At 46.0% G+C, this 23,899-nt stretch overlaps 1 protein-coding gene and 1 pseudogene across 1 annotated transcript; both read right to left on the reverse strand.

Annotated features, from left to right (window-relative positions):
* The window catches only part of LOC121582897, a 49,031-nt pseudogene extending 36,754 nt beyond the window's left edge, over positions 1 to 12,277 (reverse strand).
* A 4,668-nt stretch (positions 12,278 to 16,945) lies between these two features.
* On the reverse strand, positions 16,946 to 23,262 carry LOC121582888 (fibroblast growth factor 8-like). Its single transcript, XM_041899046.2, has 5 exons — positions 22,535 to 23,262; positions 22,400 to 22,436; positions 21,194 to 21,374; positions 19,288 to 19,394; positions 16,946 to 18,133 (listed from the first exon to the last, which is right to left on the reverse strand). Exons 1-5 carry the CDS (start codon positions 22,564 to 22,566, stop codon positions 17,849 to 17,851), a joined length of 642 nt encoding a protein of 213 aa, XP_041754980.1. The 5' UTR covers positions 22,567 to 23,262; the 3' UTR covers positions 16,946 to 17,848.
* Positions 23,263 to 23,899: the final 637 nt, after the last annotated feature.

The raw sequence follows: 23,899 nt of genomic DNA on the forward strand, positions 1-23,899 counted from the left end.
TATGGCTGAAATAGCCAAATCCACTAATTTGAAGGGGTGTCCACATACTTTTGTATATATAGTGTACCATCCCATGTTCACTGGGCAGTTGTATCATTGACCCAATGTATGCTATGATGTAGACCACAAGTAGTGTTGTTTCTATTCTGTACATTGAACAGCAGGCCTTGTCTCTCAGGTAGAGCAAGTGAACGCCAGGAACACCTGTATGAGGTGTTGGGTAATGAAAGGCCTGTTAGATGTGTATGTGTGTTTGTGAGGTGTTAGTCTGTGTATGTGTCTGTAAAATGACTTTGAGGCGTGTGTGTGTGTGTGTGTGTGTGTGTGTGTGTGTGTGTGTACATGTGCATGGGTGTGTGTTTGAAGTAATTTAGGAGTGCCTGTGTGTAAATTTGAGATACCATATGTCTGTGGGTGTCAGGTGTGTATGTGAGATGTGTGTATGTGAGTTATGTACGTGAGTGTGTGTGTGTGTAATGAGTGCTTCAGAGGAGCTGTGATTATTCTCGCCTCCTGCAGTGCGGGTCCTCTGGCTCTGTGGGCCCCAGAGAAAGCGCCCTGTATTTAGCGTGTGGGAACGCACATTCTGCCCCTTATCGCTGCATTGTTGCAGCCTCTCTCTTTTCTTCTCTTTTTTTAACTAATTGAATTCTTGACTCCTGAGCCACAGGCCCAGCCTGAGAGAGACGAAAGAGAAAGACATGAATTTCAGGCTTTTTCTTGCGGTTGAGTGGGGCAGAGCAGTGGGGGTGAAATTGGAGTGGGGGGGCTGGAGGGGGCGTCTCCCTGTACTTTGATACTAAAGGTCAGAGGTCAGCCTCCCTCCGTGGTGAGAAAGTGGCGAATCGGGGCGGTTTATCCAACAATCATTTTCTTTGGAAACTTTCAAAGGCATTGCCCCTGCAACATCTTTGTAGTTGTGCTTGAGGAATTCTAGACAAAACAAACCCCAAAAAAGCGCCCCTTTCTCACCTCTCCTCAGGGTAGCTTCTCCCTCCAGTGGCTTCCAGCCCCCTCTCCTTTACGAGTGGTCAGTGTAACCCCCCCTCCCTCCCCCACCCCCTAGTCTTCCCAACATACATTGTGTGCCTGCATTTTGGCGCCGAGAAATGGATTGATCTCATTGGCTCTTTGACACTGAGCGTCAAACCCTAATTGGTCCTTTGGAGTGGTCTGTTATTGGCTATCCCGTACTGCTCACCCTGTAACACATGCACACAGGTGATTCTCTGGGTGTGTGAGTGACAGCTTTTGTGGTGACTCTCTCATGGACATCGAGTTATCTGATTAACTGATTAACACCAGTTCCAGTCAATACATTTATCAAATTGTATTTGTATGGCTGAAGTTTTTCAAATAGCCTATATTTGTGACAAAGTGTCAGACTTAAACCCACAATGAAAATCCAAGGTGACAATGGCAAGAATTCCATAGGAGGGATAAACCTAGCTTTCATTACATTGGTCCTAGACCATTTCCTTACTCTTCCTACGGAGGAGCAATAAACAGCATCATAACTCAATGCAACAACATATGGTAGGAAATCCAATCAGCTGTGACTCCATGCTCTCTCACGTTGAATAGTGACCTGCCTCGGCAGCTCCAGCACCCCAGACTCAACCTGTTCGTTCTTGTTGGCCCAAGCCTGTCTGCAGGAAACACCTCAGTCAACTATTAACCACCTGCCCGCTTCCTTATAATTCAAAGGAACATCACCAAGAGTGGAAAGAGAGGGTGAGAAAGGAAAAGAGAAAGACAGCGATGGAGACATTGTGGGAGAGTGAAAAGACCAGTAATCCAACCCATGTTCACCCTCATCCTCTGTCACTAATACCGCAAGTCCTCATATCTAATGTGTAGTCTTGGTACAGGGTTGGGGAGGTCTGTCCCTGATCATGTCAGAATCAAGTCTAAAACCCGATTCGACCCCTTTTACTCAATTGCTAATCAATTACAGAAAACCTCTTGGACATGGATCCAACAGAGCCTGGTCCTATTCCAGTAACCATGTGCCATATGAGGTGGGCCTCTGGACAGATACAGTATCCCACAGCGTGGTGTGGAAAGATACATTTGATAGAGAAAAGCAATCTGAGAGAAAAGGCCAGGGCCAGATTTACTGCTGGGATCAATCTCGTCCAGCGCAGGCAGGGACAACACGGAGCCGCATCAGCCTTGGCATTTCACTGCGGCCACAATACACCTCTCTGTAATCCTCTAACAGACCTTGAGATTATGTTCACTGGAAAACTAGAGAGAGGGAGATAGAAAACGAGGGACACAGACAGAGGAAGATTACACAGAGAAAGGGGGAGCGGGGAGGATGAAGAGAGGGAGAGGGAAACATTTCAAAGCCCCCAGTTTGAACACTAGGGTCAATATAAAAATAGCAGTGGCAGTGTAGCGGAGCAGAGGAATGACCATTGGGTAATAGCAGTCTAGTAGTGGTACTATTGACCACAGAAGTGGATATGACCATTGTTGGTTAGCATACACTCAATAGCATGACAGCATAACAGATAGTGTAGAAAAGCAGCTCTAGAGGAGTAGTGAAGCTACAGTACGGTCCCATCACTACAGCATGGCATAGCCACGTTAGCAATAGCATGGCAACCCCCTGTCTCCTGCTGCCCCCTCTCTCTCTACTCTTTAGATTCCTTGAGCGTGAAGCAGGGACAATTACATTTACAACACAAGGGGCTCCCTCACTCTCCCTTTCCCCACAACACCAAATAAAAAACATGGTGCAACCACCATTTTGCTCCCTGTCGCTTTCGACTGTCCTTTAAAATAAGATAAAACATACTTTAAATTCCACTAACTGACCCTTAATCGTTAAACGATGTCATGCGACACAGTTGGAAGAGTGGAAAGCTGTACAATAAAGAGTTGGTTATCAGATTTATTTTGAGCCATTTCCTTATTGACAAGACCTGTGTCATGCAATAATTTAAAATGTATTGGCAGTACCATCACATCACTGACTCTGGCTATGACATCTCTCTCCTTGTATCCCCCTAGCTCCAGGAGTGATGAGTTTGCAGGGGTAGGTGAGTTTATAGGTTTATCAGTGAGTTGACACCTTGGTTCCAAGGGCCTTTTAATTAACCAGGTCATTGGCCAGTGTGTGGAAGGAGCAGGTCCATTATCAGGGGGCAGCAGGCTGAGGCACGGCTGCTATTTCAGCCAGCAAATTGGAGAATTAATGAAGTGGATAATCGCCCCGTACTCTCAGATCTGACGTCCTGGCTGAGCAGACAAGGCCACCGGGGCTCAGCGTGAGTGTGTGTGTCGGAGTGAGAGTAATATATACTGAAGGAGTGTGTATGTGTGTGTGACAGAGAGAGCGAGTGAGTTCATATTGTCTGTGACCCTGTCTGTGTGTTTCTAAAATAAAAGTGTGTTTGTGAAGTTGAGTTTCTATACTGAATGAATGTATGGCGGGGGGACAGGGGTCAATGAGCAGACACAGCCAGTCTCACTACAGTATCACAGTCTTCCAGGTCTACCCAATGTAATGCATGAATCTGAACAATCCACCCAGAAGATGATGGGTGTCTCTGATCGCCTGAATTGAACAGAGTTGACCCAGGCCCTGTCAGCCGAGGAGAGCTGCTCTCTGTGACCGTGACTCATGGTGTTTCCACTCTGCTGCGGCTTTAAGGCCAGTTTGACGGATCAGCTGCCTGCCGGTCTGGGGCAGGTGGTGAAGCAGGGATACTGTTACAACCTTGTGCGTCTGTGTGTCATTAAGGGTGTCTGTTTCTGTGTGTGTGTGTGTGTGTGTGTGTGTGTGTGTGTGTGTGTGTGTGGGTGGGTGTGTGTGTGTGTGTGTGTGTGTGTGTGTGTGTGTGTGTGTGTGTGTGTGTGTGTGTGTGTGTGTGAGCATCATTAAGTGTGTGGGTGTGTACATGGCTGAGCAATCAAAGGGCCTATGAAGGCAACCCCGCTTTGCCTTGATATCCTGTTTTTTCACCTCTCTTGATCCCTCTTTCACTGTTCCCCAGACCACCTGAGGGAAATAAATATTGTCCTACGCAGTAAAAGAGGACAATGAACCCACTGCTAGGGTTCATCTAGCCCCAACCTCAACCATCACCTAAACCCAAATTGGTGGCTGACAATTGTTTACATGCCAATGGCATTACCGAAGCCAGGTTGTTGTACTGGACCATGGTGGTGTCAGGGGTGGAGTGTAGTGGGATGTGGAATCACACGCAGGACACAGAGATATAAATCCAAAGCTCTTTAGTGAAGTCCGTAGTGCACGCCAAAACCGGCAACAGGCCACAGGCGAAAACAAACGCACACTAGACAGTCAAAGTAAGTATGAACAACGTGCAGGTCTCTCTATTACAACCCGAAAATGAGAGAGAACAAAATACAGAGGACCAAACAACCACACGACAGCAGAACAATTACACACAACCCCTGACCTAACACAAGGGAACTAAATAGGGTGCCTAATGAAACTAAACAACGAACAGGTGTGACAAACAGACAAAACCAATCAAACAAGAAACATCAAACGGTGGCAGCTAGTACTCCGGAGACGACGACCGCCGAAGCCTGCCCGAACAAGGAGAAGGGGTCGCCTCGGCCGAAACCGTGACAATACCCCCCCCTTGACGCGCGGCTCCAGCCGTGCGCCGCCCCCGGCCTCGGGGACGACCAGGAGGACGCGGAGCAGGGCGCGTAGGATGACCACGATGGAATTCGGTCAGAAGAGACGGGTCCAGGATGTCCCTCCTCGGCACCCAGCACCGCTCCTCCGGGCTGTACCCCTCCCACTCCACAAGATATTGGAGACCCCCCACCCGGCGTCTCGAATCTAAGATGGCCCGAACAGTGTACGCCGGAGCCCCCTCGATGTCCAACGGGGGCGGAGGAGTCTCTTCTATCTCAAAGTCCTGGAGTGGACCAGCTACCACCGGCCTGAGGAGAGACACATGGAACGAGGGGTTAATATTTTTGTAATCAATGGGCAGTTGTAACCTGTAACACACCTCGTTCAATCTCCTCAGGACTTTAAAAGGCCCCACAAACCGCCGACCCAGCTTCCGGCAGGGCAGGCGGAGGGGCAGGTTTCTGGTTGAGAGCCAGACTCGATCTCCAGGTGCGTACACTGGACCCTCACTGCGGTGGAGGTCGGCGCTCGTCTTCTGTCGACGGATGGCTCGCTGCAGATGGACGTGTGCAGCGTTCCACGTCTCCTCCGAGCGCCGCACCCACTCATCCACAGCAGGGGCCTCGATCTGGCTCTCATGCCAAGGTGCCAGAACCGGCTGGTACCCTAACACACACTGGAAAGGGGTTAGTTTAGTGGAGGAGTGGCGGAGAGAGTTCTGTGCCATCTCGGCCCAGGGCACATATCTCGCCCACTCCTCCGGCCGGCCCTGACAATATGACCTCAGAAACCTACCCACATCCTGGTTGACACGTTCGACCTGCCCATTACTCTCCGGGTGGTAACCCGAGGTAAGGCTCACCGAAACCCCCAACCGTTCCATAAATGCTCTCCAGACTCTGGAGGTAAACTGGGGAGCCTCGATCAGACACTATATCCTCGGGTACCCGTAATGCCGGAAGACGTGAGTAAATAGAGCCTCAGCGGTCTGTAGGGCAGTAGAAGACCCGGCATGGGAAGGAGGCGACAGGCCTTCGAGAACCGATCCACAACGACCAGGATGGTGGTATTCCCCTGTGAGGAGGGAAGGTCGGTAACAAAATCCACCGAGAGGTGAGACCAGGGTCGTTGTGGAACGGGCAGGGGTTGTAATTTACCCTGGGCAAGTGTCTGGGCGCCTTACACTGGGCACACACTGAGCAGGAGGAGACATAAATCCTCACATCCCTGGCTAACGTTGGCCACCAGTACTTTGTACTAAGGCAGTGCACTGTCCGGCCAATATCTGGATGTCCAGAGGAGGGTGACGTGTGAGCCCAATAAATAAGCCGATCCCCGGACCTCGAGCGGACGTACGTCCGACCCACCGGACACTGTGGAGGGCTAGGGTCGGTGCGTAATGCCCGCTCGATCTCCGCATCGACCTCCCATACCACCGGTGCAACCAGACAAGACTCAGGTAGTATGGGAGTGGGCTCCACGCACCTCTCCTCTGTGTCATACCGCCGAGACAGGGCATCTGCCTTCCCGTTCTGGGACCCAGGGATGTAAGTGATCTTAAACACAAACCGGGCGAGAAACATAGTCCATCGAGCCTGGCGAGGATTCAGTCTCCTAGCTGCCCGAATGTACTCCAGGTTACGGTGGTCGGTCAGAATGAGAAAAGGGTGTTGAGCTCCCTCAAGCTAATGCCTCCACACCTTTAGGGCCTGTACCACGGCTAACAGCTCCCTGTCCCCTACGTCATAATTCCGCTCCGCCGGACTGAGCTTCTTAGAATAAAAAGCACAGGGGCGGAGTTTAGGTGGTGTGCCGGACCGTTGTGAAAGAACAGCCCCGATACCGGCTTCCGACGCGTCCACCTCCACTTGGAATGGTAAAGTGGGATCCGGGTGCGCCAGCACTGGAGCCGAGGTAAACAGGTCCTTCAGTCTCCCAAAAGCCCTGTCCGCCTCAGCTGACCACCGCAAGCGCACCGGACCCCCCTTCAGAAGGGACGTTATGGGAGCTGCCACCTGTCCAAAACCCCGGATAAACCTCCGGTAGTAATTCGCAAAACCCAAGAACTGCTGCACCTCTTTAACCGTGGTTGTGGTTTGCCAATTACGCACGGCTGACACACGGTCAACCTCCATCCTCACCCCTGACGCAGACAACTGACAACCCAAAAAGGAGACCGACTCCTGGAAGAACAGACATCTCTCGGCTTTGACATACAGGTCATGCTCCAACAATCTCCTCAATACCCTGCGCACCAGGGCTACATGCTCGGCACGAGTAGAACTGTACACCAGAATATCGTCTATGTACACCACTACTCCCTGCGCCTGCATGTCCCGGAAAATCTCATCTACAAAAGATTGGAAGACTGATGGAGCATTCATTAACCCGTATGGCATGACGAGATACTCGTAATGACCGGAGGTAGTACTAAATGCTGTCTTCCACTCATCGCCCTCTCTAATGCGCACCAAGTTATATGCGCTCCTGAGGTCCAATTTTGTGAAGAACCGTGCCCGTGCAATGACTCCGTCATAGTCGCAATCAGCGGGAGTGGATAACTATATTTCACAGTCACCTGATTGAGACCGCGGTAATCAATACACGGACGCAAACCTCCATCCTTTTTCTTCACAAAAAAAGAAGCTTGAGGACGGGGAGAAGTGGAGGGGCCGTATGTATCCCTGTCTCAGAGACTCGGCAATGTATGTCTCCATTGCCCTCCTCTCCTCCTGTGACAAAGGATACACATGGCTCACGAGAAGCGCAGCTCCTGCCTGGAGGTCTATCGCACAATCCCCCTGTCTATGAGGCGGCAACCGTGCCGCTCTTGTCTTGCTAAACACGAGTGCCAAATCCTCATACTCAGGTGGAATGTGCAGTGCGGCCATCTGGTTCGGACTCTCCACCGAGGTCGCCCCTACGGAAACACCCAGACATAGCCCCTCACATTGAGCAGACCACCCTTTAAGAGCCTTCTCTCGCCACGAAATCGTAGGATCATGGGTAATCAACCAGGGAAGCCCCAGTACCACCGGATACGCAGGAGAGTCGTTTAGATAGAGTTGAATCGTCTCCTCATGACCCCCCTGCGTCTTCATCCTTAGTGGCGCTGTGACCTCCCTAATCAACCCAGATCCTAACGGACGACTATCTAGGGCATGTACAGGGAAATTATTATCAACCGGAAGGAGGGGAATCCCTAACTCAACACAGAATTTACGATCTACAAAATTCCCAGCTGCGCCTGAATCTACTAGCGCCTTATGCTGGGAACGAGGTGCAACCTGTGGAAAACAAACAGGTATGGTTATGTGTACGACAGAAAGCTCTGGGTAAGTGGGGCGCCTACTCACCTGGGAGGACTCCCCCAATGTGTGGTCTGCCGTCTCCTCCACCAGGGGACCCTCCCCAGCACCTAGCCGCGGTGTGCCCTCCACGGCCACAGTTGGTGCAGGGACGGCCCCCCTCGGGCTCCTTCTTCTCCCTCCTCTAGCGCCAGCACCTCCGAGCTCCATCGGGCTCGGCTCGGAGGCGCTGGAGGGTGGAATGGGCGACCCCCACCTGGGACGTCCGCGGTTAGCGAGCAGGGTGTCCAGCCGAATGGCCATGTCCACCAACTGGTCAAATGAGAGTGTAGTATCCCTGCACGCCAACTCTCTGCGGACGTCCTCCCTGAGGCTGCAACGAAAGTGGTCTATGAGGGCCCGCTCATTCCACCCTGCATCTGCCGCTAGAGTCCGGAACTCCAGCGCAAACTCTTGAGCGCTCCTCATCCCCTGCCGGAGGTAGAATAGACGCTCCCCCGCCGCCTTCCCCTCTGGTGGATGGTCGAAGACCGCACGGAGCGGCGGGAGAACTCGCATAGGTGATAGTGGCGGCGTCTATTCTCCTCCATTCGGCGTTGGCCCACTCCAACGCCTTGCCGGTGAGACAGGAGATGAGGGCGGAAACGCTCTCGTGTCCCGAGGGCGCCGGGTGTACGGTGGCAAGGTAGAGTTCCACTTGTAACAGGAACCCCTGACACCCGGCAGCGGTGCCGTCGTACGCCCTCGGGAGCGAGAGCCGAATCCCACTGGGTTCCGGTAGTTGGACGGGCGGGCTGACCGATGGTGATGGTGCGGTAGGTGGGGGTGTGGGTACCCCGCTGGTCTCCCATCGATGGAGGGTGTTCATCACTCGGTCCAGGGCGTGCCCGATTTGGGTGATCCGATCTTCTTGACCACGAAGGCGCTCCTCCATGATCTCGGTGGGTGCGGGTGCTCCTGCTGATTCCATCAGATGGTGTGTAATTCTGTCAGGGGTGGAGTGTAGTGGGATGTGGAATCACACGCAGGACACAGAGATATAAATCCAAAGCTCTTTAGTGAAGTCCGTAGTGCACGCCAAAACCGGCAACAGGCCACAGGCGAAAACAAACGCACACTAGACAGTCAAAGTAAGTATGCACAACGTGCAGGTCTCTCTATTACAACCCAAAAATGAGAGAGAACAAAATACAGAGGACCAAACAACCACACGACAGCAGAACAATTACACACAACCCCTGACCTAACACAGGGGAACTAAATAGGGTGCCTAATGAAACTAAACAACGAACAGGTGTGACAAACAGACAAAACCAATCAAACAAGAAACATCGAACGGTGGCAGCTAGTACTCCGGAGACGACGACCGCTGAAGCCTGCCCGAACAAGGAGAAGGGGCCGCCTCGGCCGAAACCGTGACAGGGGGTTGTCCTGAGGGGGCAGGACTCTCATGTATGATGTTAGTGTAGCTGTCTGAGTATTTTGGGACATTCTAGGCATGTACGTACCTCTGTGTGGGACTAATAGCCACAGACCACACCTTGTCATTCATGGGGATAGTGCCTCTGGGGCAGTTGGAAGACAAAGTCCAAATCTAAAAGAAAACATTAGGAAAATACTAACATTAAAACCATTGTAAATGCAATAAAACCATGGTTGTCTGTGGTTGACAGTACATGCTAATATGCCACAGGGTGGAACACACAGAGTTTATGATGGCAATTAATTGGGCCAGCTTGGCAATTTATTCGCCCAGCTTGCATTTGACACACACTCTTGGGTTGCCACCCAATGGGACACTACAGTGGAGCTCTGTCAGCCAGTATAATTTAAGGAAACTGACACATTGGTTGCTAGTATATTAGTGTGTCTTACTCGGGCTGTTCTGTCTCTGGAGCCACTGACGATCAGTCCTCCTATGCAGTCCAAGCAGTTCACATCCTGCTTGATTACTCTACAGGGAACCCATTCCTCCTGTGGTGCACCAGGATCTTACTATCACTGAAAGAGACAGATAATAGTTAATCATAACAGACATGAGTACATTGAGTGGAATATGATGTCTTTGATTGAGAGTGTACTTCTATGGCTGTGGGTCTGCAGTAGTGATGATGCTTCTATTTTCTTTAGTCTAAGTATGTTCACAGCAAGAATGGCAAATGAGTACTGAAGCAAAATGCTGGACTGAACTTTAACCACTGATATTATTCCTTACAGGAGTTTTGGTCAAGGTTATTACTGCTCATTACCTTCCTCCACTAATGAGGTGTGTGTCCGTCACAACAAATCGACACATCTTCCTGGTGTCCTGAGAACAGAGCCAAGGGGCTTCGCTGGAGCCTCTCCCTGTCCGGCCTCAGATAGTACACTCCGATGTCTGCAGCCTGAGACAGATACAGCACATCCCCATCTAGATGTATCCATGGCAACAAGCTGTGGGGGGAACACACAATCAAAACATATGTTTTTCTACACCTCGCTTCAGACGTTACGGATTGAGGTGACACAATGACTAAAAGGTGAGAATGATCCTCCCTCTAGTTGAAACCTTGTCAATGGCACAACCAGAAGGGAACACTTTTTAAAGTAATCTAGGGATGGACAATAAGCCAACCATTGACTCTCTGGATAGTGCTTAGCAGTACTCCTAATGAGCTTCTCAGCCCCAACAGCTAGAACTATAAGCTATTCAGCAACCATTTTTCAGACATTAACACCTAAATATCTAATACCATTTAGTTGTATACAGCTTTATAAAAACAAACTAACAATAACTCTACAGGAACTCATTATCAATTATTTATCCCTAATCCTTCACCTGCCAATCTCTGTTGTGTGTTCAGTGGGGCTAGAGATGAGATGGATTAGGGTAACTTCTGAATCTACACTATGGTGCCATGAGGCCAAAACTCACAAGCACACTCACTTAATCCTCCATTTGAGCATGACTTCCTTTCTGCAGATCCCATGGCTCCAGTTCTGAGATACCTTCACTCTGTCATTCAGCGGGATGTGGGGATACCTGTAACATGGACAGTGATGTGATAACACAATTATAACCCCTGAAGAATAAAAAATAAATCTAACCTCTGAACAGACAATGCTCACAAACAATTCCCAAAAGGCTTTGAATTACAGAATTGCATGATATGAATATCACAAGGCATAGTGGGATGCCTCAAACAGAACGATATTGTTTATATGCATGATGCAATGAGGATCTAGAGGGGATAAAAGCAGCTAGAAAGATACAAGACTTGTCGGACTTCAACTCAACACTGTCATCCAGGGCTGGGTTTCCCAAAAGCATCGTAGCACTAAGATCATCTTAATTCCATTTAAACTAAATGGACGATAGATTATCTTAGTACTACGATGCTTTTGGGAAAACCCAGCCCAGAATAGTAGCATATGTATTCACATGTGTTCAGGAGGCCTGTGCCAGAGGGGGTGGATACGGGCTGGAGGAAACAGCCTGCTCCTCTCACAGAGCTGAGGGATGTGGTATCCTGTAGCTCTCAGCAGGAACGCCAAGTTCATTTACACTGGCATTAGGCTGCATCTCAAAGGAGACCCATGGTTTGATTAGAGTGGCTGTCACTGTGGCACATGGAGCTGTGCTGGGGGGAGGAGGCAGTGATGCCAGAATGGCTCAGGTCCAATTCACAATGTTAGGTTCTCTAGACCAGTCAGTCAGACTCAGGGCTTCCACAGCAGCAAGTGGGAAGAAATTGGCTATTTCTATTTCTTACAATTAATGTATCATGAAATACAGTGTCGTCATGTCAACGTAACTACAGTCATTGACTGAGTATTTTATTCCCAGCATTATGTAGCACCATGGCTGTGTGCAATAAGGAATGTGTTATTATGCAGCTACAACTTATTTATAAATGCTGTTAGTTCTATCTATAGAGGGTATCTGCATTCATTTTTACAAAGAAATAGCATACATTTTTACAAAGAAACAGAAACGTATTCCAGGGGCACCATACTGAAGCATTGTAGCCAATGCACACTACATGCTACGGTGTTGCATAATTTTGCATCAAGGAGGACAACTGTGGCAAGCCGGGTAAAGATGTAAACAACCCCTGGGAAGTCATGATGCTTACTTATCATGAAACGACCACTGTAGCCTATTGTACGAATAACAAATGTATTTCTTACACATCTGCTCCTTGTCATGAAATTCCAGTGTTATGAACTCTTTCGCTATCTTCCTAAATACTGCGTCCCGATTAGCAAAATGGTACATTGTTTTGCAAACTTGAGAAAGGCGACTCAAAGACTTTCACATGATGTGGTAGAGCACATCCTCTAATAACTGGAATAAGAACATTTTAAGTTCTTATTGAAGAAGGTTTCTCTTTTCCGTTTATGTATTGCCCTTTCTCTATGAGGTGTACTGCCTCTTCTGTGGTAGTAAAATAATAATAATAATAATAATAATAATAATAAAGCGGTAAACAGTATTCCATGTTTTCAGAGCGCGTGAACAGAGAAGACACAGGAAGCCAAAACAGTAACGTGGTGACGTCGTGCGACGTAATGACGTCATAAACCTATAACCTGTTGCTCTATCAGGGTATATGTAACCTAACGTAGCAGGCGTGAAAGAAACGCCTGAAAGAAACGCCTGAAACTAGATCACCTACAGTTAAGGATGGAGTGTTGCCTTGTTAACGTCCAAAAGAAGTCCTGTCAAAGGCTCTCTTTCCATTTCTCCTGAAAACGGGAACATCCGGTTGTTGGGGACTTGGTATATGAAATTAAATGTCTCACTCTCCAATTACTATATTGGTTGTATTTTCAACAGTATTAGCAACAGTGACATGTATTGCTTGGCTATACTGTGACATTTTGAGGTGTTGAAAACCTACACACACATTCCACGGTGCTCTATAGCTAATTTCAACAACTGCGGTTAAGGTAATTTTTGTTTTATTGTGCAGCTTTATTTACTAACTCTGAGTTCAGGCTTGTCATCGCTTGGCCAGGTGGCCTCTTTGGCTGTTTCTCCTCGTCTTTCCTGTTTTCTATTGGCCATTCTGGCATGGGCATGAGTTCCCCGGCAGCAGACATGCTCCGTGGCTTGTGGAATGCCCCTCGGCCCCTCAGTCCTTCTCCTCTCTCCCTCCTCTGGTCCGTGGCATATTGACTGACCCAGTCGCTCTGATGTTTTTGTTGTGGGGTTTTTTGTATGGCGAGCTTCTTGTCATTGCTGGCGGACCCCCATCTTGTCGGTATTTAAAGCTGTCATTGTCTGACATGTTTTTCTATTACAGCCACAATGGGCCCATTTGATCAAGGGTTATGGTATGTGATAGGTTGTTTGATCAGAGGTCATGGTGTGTGATTGGCAGAAATGCAGCTCCTAGGTGGCAGTTTCTATTTAGACCAAAGTGGCAGCGTAACCTCATCTCATTCAGCGTTGTGACTGTGTTGCTCATAGAGAGGTGACCGAACTGAGACCAAGTTCCTCGCAACAACTGGACGGTGACCAGGTCAAACACAGGCGACCAGGTCAAACCACTATAGGACCATGGGACCACATCAACATTATGATTTAGAAAACAACAATATAATTGACTATCTGTATGTATCTGACTAATACAGTTTCTAAGCAGAAAGCACCTGTGGTTCTTGGGATGATGCCAACTGTGAAATACTAGAATACTGTGAAAAAGAGTACTGTGGAAAAGGCTTTATAATGCAAAGAACAATTATTTTTTTTAAACATCAAAGTGTTTCATTTTCTCTGGAAAAGTTTGTATGACATTGGAAATCATGTGAGCATAAACCAAAGAGAACCACTTATGTTAAATCTATCTGCATGCTAAATATTGCTATTTTTCACCTGCAGTACTAAGGAATCCATGTCCAGAATTTAAGGTTATTCACCAAAGACATTAAAGTACCAAAAGTCGTACAATGGTGAAATTACTACTAATATCGTCCATTCAACTGTCGTAAAGCTTAACAGTTTAGTGTCAGTAGCATCAATTTGTGCACATTCACATCATGAGGGTGCTCTAGCCTTCAGTTACAACTGGCAACCCCAAAAGTCTTTGATCAGCTGTGCATAACGGCACATCATTGAAATATGCAGATAGTTTCTTAGAGACGTGTCCTCTGTTGAAAGCTGCACACACTGAAAGGCCATGTCCCAAACACTGGGACGTCTAAAAAAATCATTTATGGTCGGGTTTCCAGCTGAACTGACATGGCTAAAAGGAAATGAAGAAGTTGGGAGGAGAGAGCTGGGGAGCGGAGGGATACGCCAGAGGGGGGCCAGGGGGGTCTTCCCTTTTGATCTTTTTAGGGCAGAGAGGGGGGACTCTCCCTGAGCGGGCAAACACATTTAACTGGTAATTGTTCAGATCATTCTGACAATCAGTCTTGGAAATGCATGGACAAACAAAAGTTTACAGCTCCAATTGGAAAAGTCATCAGGTCTCCTGTAAGGCCCATATATAAACAATGAAACGTATGAGTTGGAGCTCCTCTTTGATCAGTGTTTGCATTTCAATTATCCAGCTTGGTTTGGCTGCTGGCTCTTCCCTAACATTGAAGGAAGAATAAGGACATGGATTTAAGGGGATCTCTGTCACTTGGAAGGAAAATCAATACAACTAGTATTCTAGGCTCTAAGAATGAAATGAGAAAAATGAGAGTTAACTGTGCTCTATTTTTGGACAGTATCAAACACTCAGAAACCTCAAACCCACTTGGTCATTGATTGCTGCTTATTGTGGGTTTCCTGTTGTTTTTTGTTATATTCTCTATATTGAGAAAAATAGATGGTAAACACACCTGAGACCTCAGTATGAGTCTCCTGATCAGGAAGATAATAAAGGAAAGTTTGTGGTATTTGATCGTACACAAAAGTCAGTTTAACCAGGCTGTTTGTCCAGGACAGTATTTTACTTTTTCCCCTCTCTATATTAATTAAGATATATTTAGATGTTATGAGTGTTTTTTGATCAGGGCAGTTTGTGTCAGTTTGCAACAGTGCTGCTTAGGGAGGCAGGGTCACGCTCCCTGCTCACCCCTGCTATTCTACGGTCTCCGCGGGGGGGGGGCTAAATTGCTCCCTAAGCAAATGAAGAAGGTAGTTCTTGTTTATCTGGGGTTAAGGATGATGGTTGTGGCTCAATAAAAAATGAAAGAAAGCAATTTTACCCTGTTTCAGCAGCAGAATTGCTCTGGATTTGCATGGCATCACAGGCTACACAGAAGGTGTGACTTTTCCCACAACCTGCTCCTTCCCCAGTGTCCATTGGGGGTTTAGAGTCATAGGAGCCACACAGAGCCATAATGGAGTGGGCAGACTAGGGAGTCACTGCAGAGAGCCCAGGGGGACAGAAACTCTGTTAATCCATCATGGAAGGACTCAATCAGATTAATGTCAAGTATTGTGAATAGACCTTTTAATTCAGTCCTCAAGTACTGGAAGAGCATTTCAACACCTAAGCACTGACTTAACAGTTAAGATGTGAGGTTAGATACATGAATAGATACGGTAAAATATAACAATGTCTTTCAATTAATCTACAGGGCTTCGAAGCAGAAAGGAGGAGGGGGGGGGGGGGGATAAAATCATGACCATAGAATAAAAAAGGCATTTGGGATAATGATCCTCTCCAAGACAACGTAATTCAGTCAACATCGAAATACAGTTGTATGTACCGAATGATATACAGTAAATCTTAGACATAAGTGTTCTGGACAAATAAGGGACATTACCAATTAGAATCTACAATGAACAGACTCCTTGAAGTATGAGCTGCCAGTGAAGCCTGCCATTAGACTTTGCTCTGCCATACAGAGCTCAACCAGAAGGCCTTACTATGCCTTAAGTAGAACACACACCAGAACGATGGGCGGCCTAGTGCAACCGAGTGCCTCTGACCAGAATATCGGACGTCATTTTCTGTTCATTTTTCGACGATTCTACACCACTCGGCAAGTGGTCCCTGTAACACACAGTGGTCATATCAAGAGATGGAACAGCTGCCTACTGTGCTTGGCTGCCCGTTCTGATATGTGTGGGGTTTTACAGAGATGCATCACCAGGTCTTGTTCTGCCATGCAGAGCTGCATCAAGAGACCCTTCTGTAGCAAGATACTTCTGCTTAGTCTGATAAGGGGGATCAAGAGAAGCAGAAGGGGTCAGTAGACAACTTCTTGGAAGGACATTAATCCCTGGAGACACTGTGGCCAAGGAGTTGTCAGAACCCAACATCCCTCACTCAGCACAGCTCTCCGCCCATGAGGACACTGTCCACAAACAAACAAACACACACAACGGGGCTGTCCAATCAGATTATAAACACACACACCAGTGCTGTCCAATCAGATTAAGCCCTGAGGTGTTAAAGGAGTGAGATGAAAGAAAAACAGCCGTCTGCACACAAAGAGACACTGACAGTTACTGAACCTGGAGAAACCAAAGCCTTAAACAAACACATTGATATCATCTCTGGAGGACCAAGCAGTAGAAGACCAACACACTTCTATATGCTAAAGAGCTCCAACATCAGTGACCTGCTGTAGTCTTACACTGCTTACTATAGACTGATGCCTGGTCTTCTAGGGGGCTAAGAGTTGCATTTCAAACAGGGCAGAACAGGAGGGAATCTATACCTAACTCTTTATCAAACTTTACAGATATATTTTTCTACTGCAAGGTTAGAAGACGAAAAAATGTCCCACTTTAAAGTTGACATTTCTAAGATCAACTCAGAGAAACGACAAATAGAAAGATATCTCTATTAATAACAGAGTTCAAGGTTTTTAGATGTATGCATAAAGGATTTGAAGCCTGGGAAGGGATGACCTTCTGTGTCATGTATCATTAGAATGCTTATGTGATCCAAGTGACCTGTGCGTGTGTGTGGAGTGACTTAAGCCATCTCCAGTGTGTGCTTAATGATACTTCCACTTCCCAAGGCAGTTCAATGAGTGTACAACAACCACTTAACAAACAAGAGTTTAATATCAGTATTCTAATGTACATTTATTACACATTTTAAATAAATATTCCATCATTAAAATTATTTGCACACATCCTCAAATAAAAATAGATTTATATATGTATAAAAACAGACAAACAAAGGGCAACAAAATCAAAGGGGGTTTCCTACATGTCAATGCATTTTTACATCTCTAGTTTAGTTATAACTATAGCAAGAAACCTGTGATTATCAATGTAGCTGCCACATTTTCCATTGTGTGTACTTAAAGCTCTATTTGCTTTAACTGTGTTTGTCTGTATAGAATTCCAGAAGTAGCAAGGTCACACCAGAGTGTTCAAAACAGAGGTGGCGTGGCTGTGTGTAAGACTGAATGCGACATTACTCAATAATGCGCTCCTGAACGCAGCATTGATCCTTTGTGTGTGTGTGTGTGTGTGTGTGTGTACTGTATGTGTCTCTGAACGCAGCATTGATGCTTTGTGTGTGTGTGTGTGTGTACTGTATGTGTCTCTGAACGCAGCATTTTCTGGCAGTGCGGTCGATCAGGGCCCTTCAAGTCTCTTGGAGCAGCAAGTGTGAGTCCAAACGACTCTGAACCATCAAACAAAAGCAAAAACACAACCTAAAATACAGAGACGATAAAAATTTCACGCTCTACTAAAACGTCAGCACCCCAAATGTCCGATGATGAGTTATGTGCATCTAAAACCAACTTAACACAGGTCAGTACTAAAAGTCTCAAGTACAAAAATAGACTTCTTATTTGTTTTTTTAACGTTTTTTTTTTAATTTACTTTCTGAAAAAATAGAAAAACTACATGTTAGGTATAGTAATGTTCGGTACAAAAAATGTCTAGAGGTTTTGGACAGAGGAGTAAATTCCTGCTTCAGTCAGTGTTTTTTCTCCTCCTCTTTCTCTCTCTCTGCCCCCCTCAGCGTTTGGCTGAGAAGCGTGTGCGTTTAGTCCTGGGGCTGAAGGGGTAGTGGACGAAGTCAAAGGGCTTGTGCTGGGCCGGATGGGTGGGATGGGATCCCCGAGGCAATCGTTTCATAAAATGGACCTCACGTTGGTGCTGCCGCGTTCGCGAGCCTTTCCGGGGGCGTCCACGTCTGGTGAACCCCATGTACCAGCCCTCGTAGCGTGCGTTTCTCAGCGCTGTGTAGTTATTCTCCAGGACAATCTCTGAGAAGATGCAGTCGTGGCCTTGCCCATTTCTCTGTGAAAGACAAACACACACACACACACCAGGTCAGTCTGAGGTTCTGAAGGAGCTTTCGATGAAGATTTACAGATGGGAAATATCAGATGTATGAAGGCTACCCCGAACAGTATGTCCCTGCACACACACACACACAGTATGTCCCTCCCCACACACATGAAGCATATGCTACAGTCATTACAGGCCCAGATCAGAGAGAGGGGATGACAGTAAGCGATGAGTCTCCCCCCTCAGTAAACACAGAGACGCAGGCAGTGCACCAAGGACCACTCACGGGTCAGCAGCCTAAGACGCCATCATAGGAGAAATACCTCAGGAGTTCAAATTCTTTATCAGCTTCATGTGTGGATAAACTAGACTAGTCTCCCTTCGGTACAATCAAATACATGGTTGATTTGCATTCATTCTATCTATCTCTACATTTTGTTGGCTTCTACAGTGAGAGTGAAGGGGGGTTTGTGCTCTTGTATCATGAGCAGTAGCTAGGCCCTGCGTCCTCCCACAATCCCTCCAGCCCAAACTCCACTGGTCTGTGACACGTCACACAACGGCAGCACTAACTTAGCTCAACCTAGCTGGACAAAATGGGCTGTTCAAAATAAATCTAGCATCCATGCAGCCAGCAAGCAAGTGCAACATACACAAATATATACATACAGTCATTTAAACACACATACACACACACACACACACACACAGGCTGTTGCTGAGCCGGTATGGCAGAGAGAGGCAGCTCAGGGCAGATGGTGCACCTGGCAGGGTTCTGTAGGGGGGGCGGAGATGGCAGCCCTGTTTATTAGCCAGCACAGCGAGAGAGGAGCAGAGACACCCTCGGACCCACAACACGCTACACAGAGTAGGAGACTTCCAACAACATACAACGACTCTAAACCTCTCACATGCAGAACCTACCAGTGGTGGACAGTTCTGAAGCCTAGCTATAGAGAACCACCAGACAGAACCACAGCCACACTGAACTATGGTAAGAACTGTTGCAGAGTCGCCATACAAAAACCACTGGTCTTAGAACCCCCAAACAGAACTACAATATAATCAAACAGCGGAACCATAGCCTAAGAACCTCGAAAACCGAGCCAATGGAAAACGAGCATAACCCCCAGTGCAGTGCTCAAAGGAACTTTTCTCTCTACCTTTCCGATCAGCTTCCCCCTCTTGTTCATGCAGATGTAGAATCCTGTCTCTGCTCCTTTGATCCGCACGCGACTTCCAAACGTGTCCGTCTCTACGATGAGTTTGGCTGAGGAAACAAAGGAGTTTTATTATCAACCAGGGCTTTGCCACTATTAGTAATGGCATGTTGCTTGAAGACATGGTTTGGTTGATTCAGTTTATATTTTTATATGAGCAAATTCTATATATCATCAGACACACACACAACCTGTGGGGACCATTCTTGAGGATTTATGCAAGCTTCAATTCTTGCAGAATGATAAAAACATGTGTCTTTGAAAAGGAAAGAGGCTGGAAGGACTATCAACTCTTTTTTTCTACATTTGTACTCACTTCACACATAAGCACCACATTCATATATCAAACTTGGAAACAGAAGAAAGACGAACATACATAGAAGTGTGTTAAAATGGTTTATCTAAATATGTGTCTATAGATGCTGTAAGTCTCACATCTGCTTCTATGATTGATAACCCCGCCTCCTTATTTTACTAAAATGTGTTTATCTATTTAGTTGTTGCCTTCCATGGATGCACACAATGCCTACCTAGCCATTATAATCAACTTTTCATAGGCTTACTAAGAGTTATTAAGAGTCATAAAAAATCGACAAATAGGCCTACTGTCATTTCAAAATGTTAGCCACTTGTATGTTGCTTATTAGAGTTTCTAGCCCCTCTCTGATTCATGCACACTGTGGTAGTTATGGCTATGGTCGTAATCAGATGGTTGGGCTAAACAATACAAGCTTCATGCAAGCCACAGCTGCAGACCCACACATACAACCTACTACCAGGGTAAAGGTGGCACTGGCACAGTTGACCTGAGCATCTCCACACCCTCTGGTGCAAACCACAAACACACACACTCAATAAACCACATTAGACATGACCTACAGCAGGATACACACAGAGCCAAAGGTCCAGTTTGCTGCCAAATTATATTGAATTCTAACACCATTTAATGGCAATGGGAATAACAAATAAAACATGTTTTCATTTACTTCATTTAAAAATAGAAATTCGAAGTTTGAACAAAATATAAATATTTGTGAATATGCAAAGATAATAGATAAATGTAGCCTGGCTGTCCAGGGGAAACTGTGCGTAAAATGCAAGCGTGCTAGTTGGAAATTCAGCGCGGCCTATTTTGGCTCTAAAGCTGGTCAGAGTAAAGAAAGAGAGAGCTATGCAGGAAATGTTCAGAAGGTTGAAGTAAAATTATTTCTAATGGCTCTTCCAGACATGCGTTTCTCTGGAGAATCACCTACAGCACAATATTCAATCCAATTAAAATGTTTGGAGGTCTTCTCAACAATACCTGCTAGATACAGTCGCGTGTTATGTACTGTAAAAAACGACAGAAAAACAACTTCTGTTTAATTTAGTCACTGTATAAGTATTAGGCTACTAACCTCCCACTGGGCATAGACGTCAGTTCAATGTCTAGTTTGTATTTAGGCCTACATTTGGTTGAGTTGTCAACGTGAAATCAACTAAAAATGTCACCGTGTCATTTAGGTTAAAAGTTGGGTGAAACATATATGAAATGCCCTTACATTGATTACTTTTTGAATATCCAAATCAGTTTTCCACGTTGATTCAACGTCATCACATTGATTTTTTGGGTTGAAATTATGATTGAACCAGTTTTTGCCCAGTGGGTAGTTTGCTATACCAAAATGGGCCTTCACGCCCTATATGTCTATATAGGCATATCCTAAGCCTGTTGTAGCCATAGGGCCTACGTTTATTTTAGTAAGTTAGTTTAGAGTTTTTAACTTAATAATGCATTTGGGCTAGTTAAAACTGAGAAAAAGTGCGAGGAACTTGAAACAAATCCACAAAATGTGGATATTGGGCTTACCGTATATGTCTCCATCATCTGCCATGGCGTTGATCTTCTTGTTGGGCAGAACCTGCACGTGCTTCCCGCTGGTTCGGCTGTAAAGCTGGTAGGTCCGAATTAACCTGCGGCTCACACGGTCCGTCACCTTGCTCTGTTCGCTTACATGCTGCGTGAAATTAGGCGAGGACTGATTGGTTACCTGTCAGAAATTAAATGTAATCACAATCAGTATTTGCAAAAATGGCTTCAAAGTAGGCTAATTACAGTTGCCTATGTTTTAAGCAATAATATCATAATTTAGCTCTAAAACCAAAAGAAGCCAATTTGGAAAGATGTTTCCAATTTTCTTTAGGCTATAGGCCTAATAACGCATCACTTGATAAAATGCAATAGACCATAATGATTTAACCCTAATGCAAAGGCATACAGTTCCTTAAATTACGCATGCATAATTAAACGCAGGAAAACCTCCTTGAAATTAAAAAGTGGGCGCAACGTGCAACAGCTTGTGAGTAAAAGTCAGCTTAGGCCTAGTGTGAAGGTAAATACTAAACATGTCTAAAATATAAAATAGGCTATACATAATAAATGTTTAATATTTCACTTACATTAAAATGGAGCAAGTGGGCATATTAATGCCTATCTTAAACGTTTCCCTATTTGACACTTCGCCATACGCCCTCGTGTCTGTTTCAAGGGACGACAGTTAAGGAACGATGACGGAAACTTCTGGCCCTTATATTTGAACCTCAAGACATTTTTCAGACTTGCCTTTCCCCACGCGATGCCCCTTCTGTGCCCACGCATCCTGCGCGAGTGAGGTATGTTCGCAAGATACCTGCCAAACTGTGACGCCGGCAGCATGCAGCGCGCCCGCTGCCCCTTGCGCCTTGTGACCCAGCTGATATGTTGTTATATCACAAATTATATGATGATCTATCACCTCTCTATCCCTCACTGCTCGCTATTATTACACCGTGCTTTCAGTCCCAGAAACCATGTTTTAACTATTTACATTTGATGTTCTACGAATTTTCAACATGCTAAAATAAGGACTTGTCGTCCAAGGAGATTGACAGTTTTATCCAATAATGAATAAATCCACTGATAGACTGAACAGTAAATGAATCGAAAACGCGTGAGATATTTAAAATCATAATCAAGAATCCTATAGCCTATTATAAAAAATAAATGGTCTATTTCAAATCATGCATATGGACATACCTGAGCATAGTAGCAGAATGCAAAGAAGTGTAGGAACCTGAAAAAGAGAAACATAAATGAGTTATTATACATTAGGGCACGTTAATCAAACATTAATCAACAGAAGGGGAATTGAGGGTTGCAGGAAATACTCACAGATAACTCAACCGGGATGGGAGGCGTCGCATGTTGATTGTGTTGATTGTTCCTTCGATAAATACAGCCGACAGGGCTTGCAGTGTTCCAAAATCGAGGTTATTTGGTAAAGATAAGCTTTGTGAAACACTGGTTTCGGTTGCAATCCTCGCTCTTCAAACACTTCATTAAAATCCCAAACGATCAAGGCTGGAGGACGTGGTTATTTTTTTTGTTGTTGCAAAAATGGGGATACATTTCACGTCAAATAAATGTCCATAACCTGTTTTGGAAAGGCTGACGCTCACGAATTATCTTCAACCTTGAAAGTAAAATGCGAAACTGAAAATGATAATTGATAACAATGATGAATGATTATTGATAACAAGTGTCTGTCTGTCAGGCGGCCCTCTCGTTTACCAACGTTTAAGTGCACTTAGAAGAGGTGCATTCAAGTTTTGGAAAAAGCGCTGGTGAGTTTTCTAGTAGTAAGGATACAAATGCAAACAAGGTCATCCGATGCCAATGAAGATGACAGTTCATTCGCTGTAATATTTATCTCTTTGTAATTCCTTCAGAGAATCCTCAGTCGCTATCTTCCAGTTTATTCTGTTGTAGAGAGTTTATATATCGGGCTTCTCTGTTGTGGATAACGTGCGCGTCCCTTGCGTTCAGAGCGGGTGATGTTGCCTCAGTGATCGGTAGTGCAGGACTGGCGACTCTCCAGTCTCCCCTCCTCTCCTCCCATCGCAGGCTCCAATGTCAACCCCTTGTTCGCACTCACACCCCTGGTTAAAATGGAAGGACGATCTGTGAGGAACAAGCCCCACCTCCCCCTGCATTTAAAACATATATTCACCTGAGGAAAAGTCAACACTTGCGGGGAGATGCAGGAGGAGTCTTGCATACCCAGCGCGCAATGACGCTTCTGCGCCAAACTACCGAAGGAATTAATGAAATAAAAAAAGAGTTAACGGAACGTTCCTGGTAACTTATCCTATAATAAAGTCTATTCCAAATTGAAAGAGAAAAATCCAAACACAAATTGGCAATCCATTTTGGTACAATGGACTCTTATCGTCAACACAAATCATTATGCTATAGTTTACAGCTATTTGACCGGTTTTTCGTTTTTAGGATGAAACTGAGAAGTGTCACTGGGATGAGTGCAGACCTGTAAACTGCGTCTCTTGTGTATTGCCTGAGAAAGGTGTGAGACTGACATATTAACAGGATTACAGGCGATTAGCGTTTTTAAAACACCCCCTCCCTGCATTTGATAAAGGGAGATGCATTAATCTCCAGTAGCCTACTTAAAGATAGAATCCATAATTGAAACAATAACAAAGCGTCCTCCCTACCCCTGTTTCACCAAAAAGCTAAGGG

This window comes from Coregonus clupeaformis, chromosome 1 (genome assembly GCF_020615455.1).
Source record: "Coregonus clupeaformis isolate EN_2021a chromosome 1, ASM2061545v1, whole genome shotgun sequence".
NCBI classification, from domain to species: Eukaryota; Metazoa; Chordata; class Actinopteri; order Salmoniformes; family Salmonidae; genus Coregonus; species Coregonus clupeaformis.

Bases quoted from the DNA above. Each gene is read 5' to 3' on its own strand.
- LOC121582888 (XM_041899046.2), bottom strand. From the start codon at position 22,566: ATGCGACGCCTCCCATCCCGGTTGAGTTATCT. The intron at 22,437-22,534 runs GTGAGTATTTCC...TCTCTTTTTCAG, and splicing joins CCATCCCGGTTGAGTTATCT to GTTCCTACACTTCTTTGCAT. The intron at 19,395-21,193 runs GTAAGCCCAATA...TTGTTTCCTCAG, and splicing joins AGATGATGGAGACATATACG to CCAAACTCATCGTAGAGACG.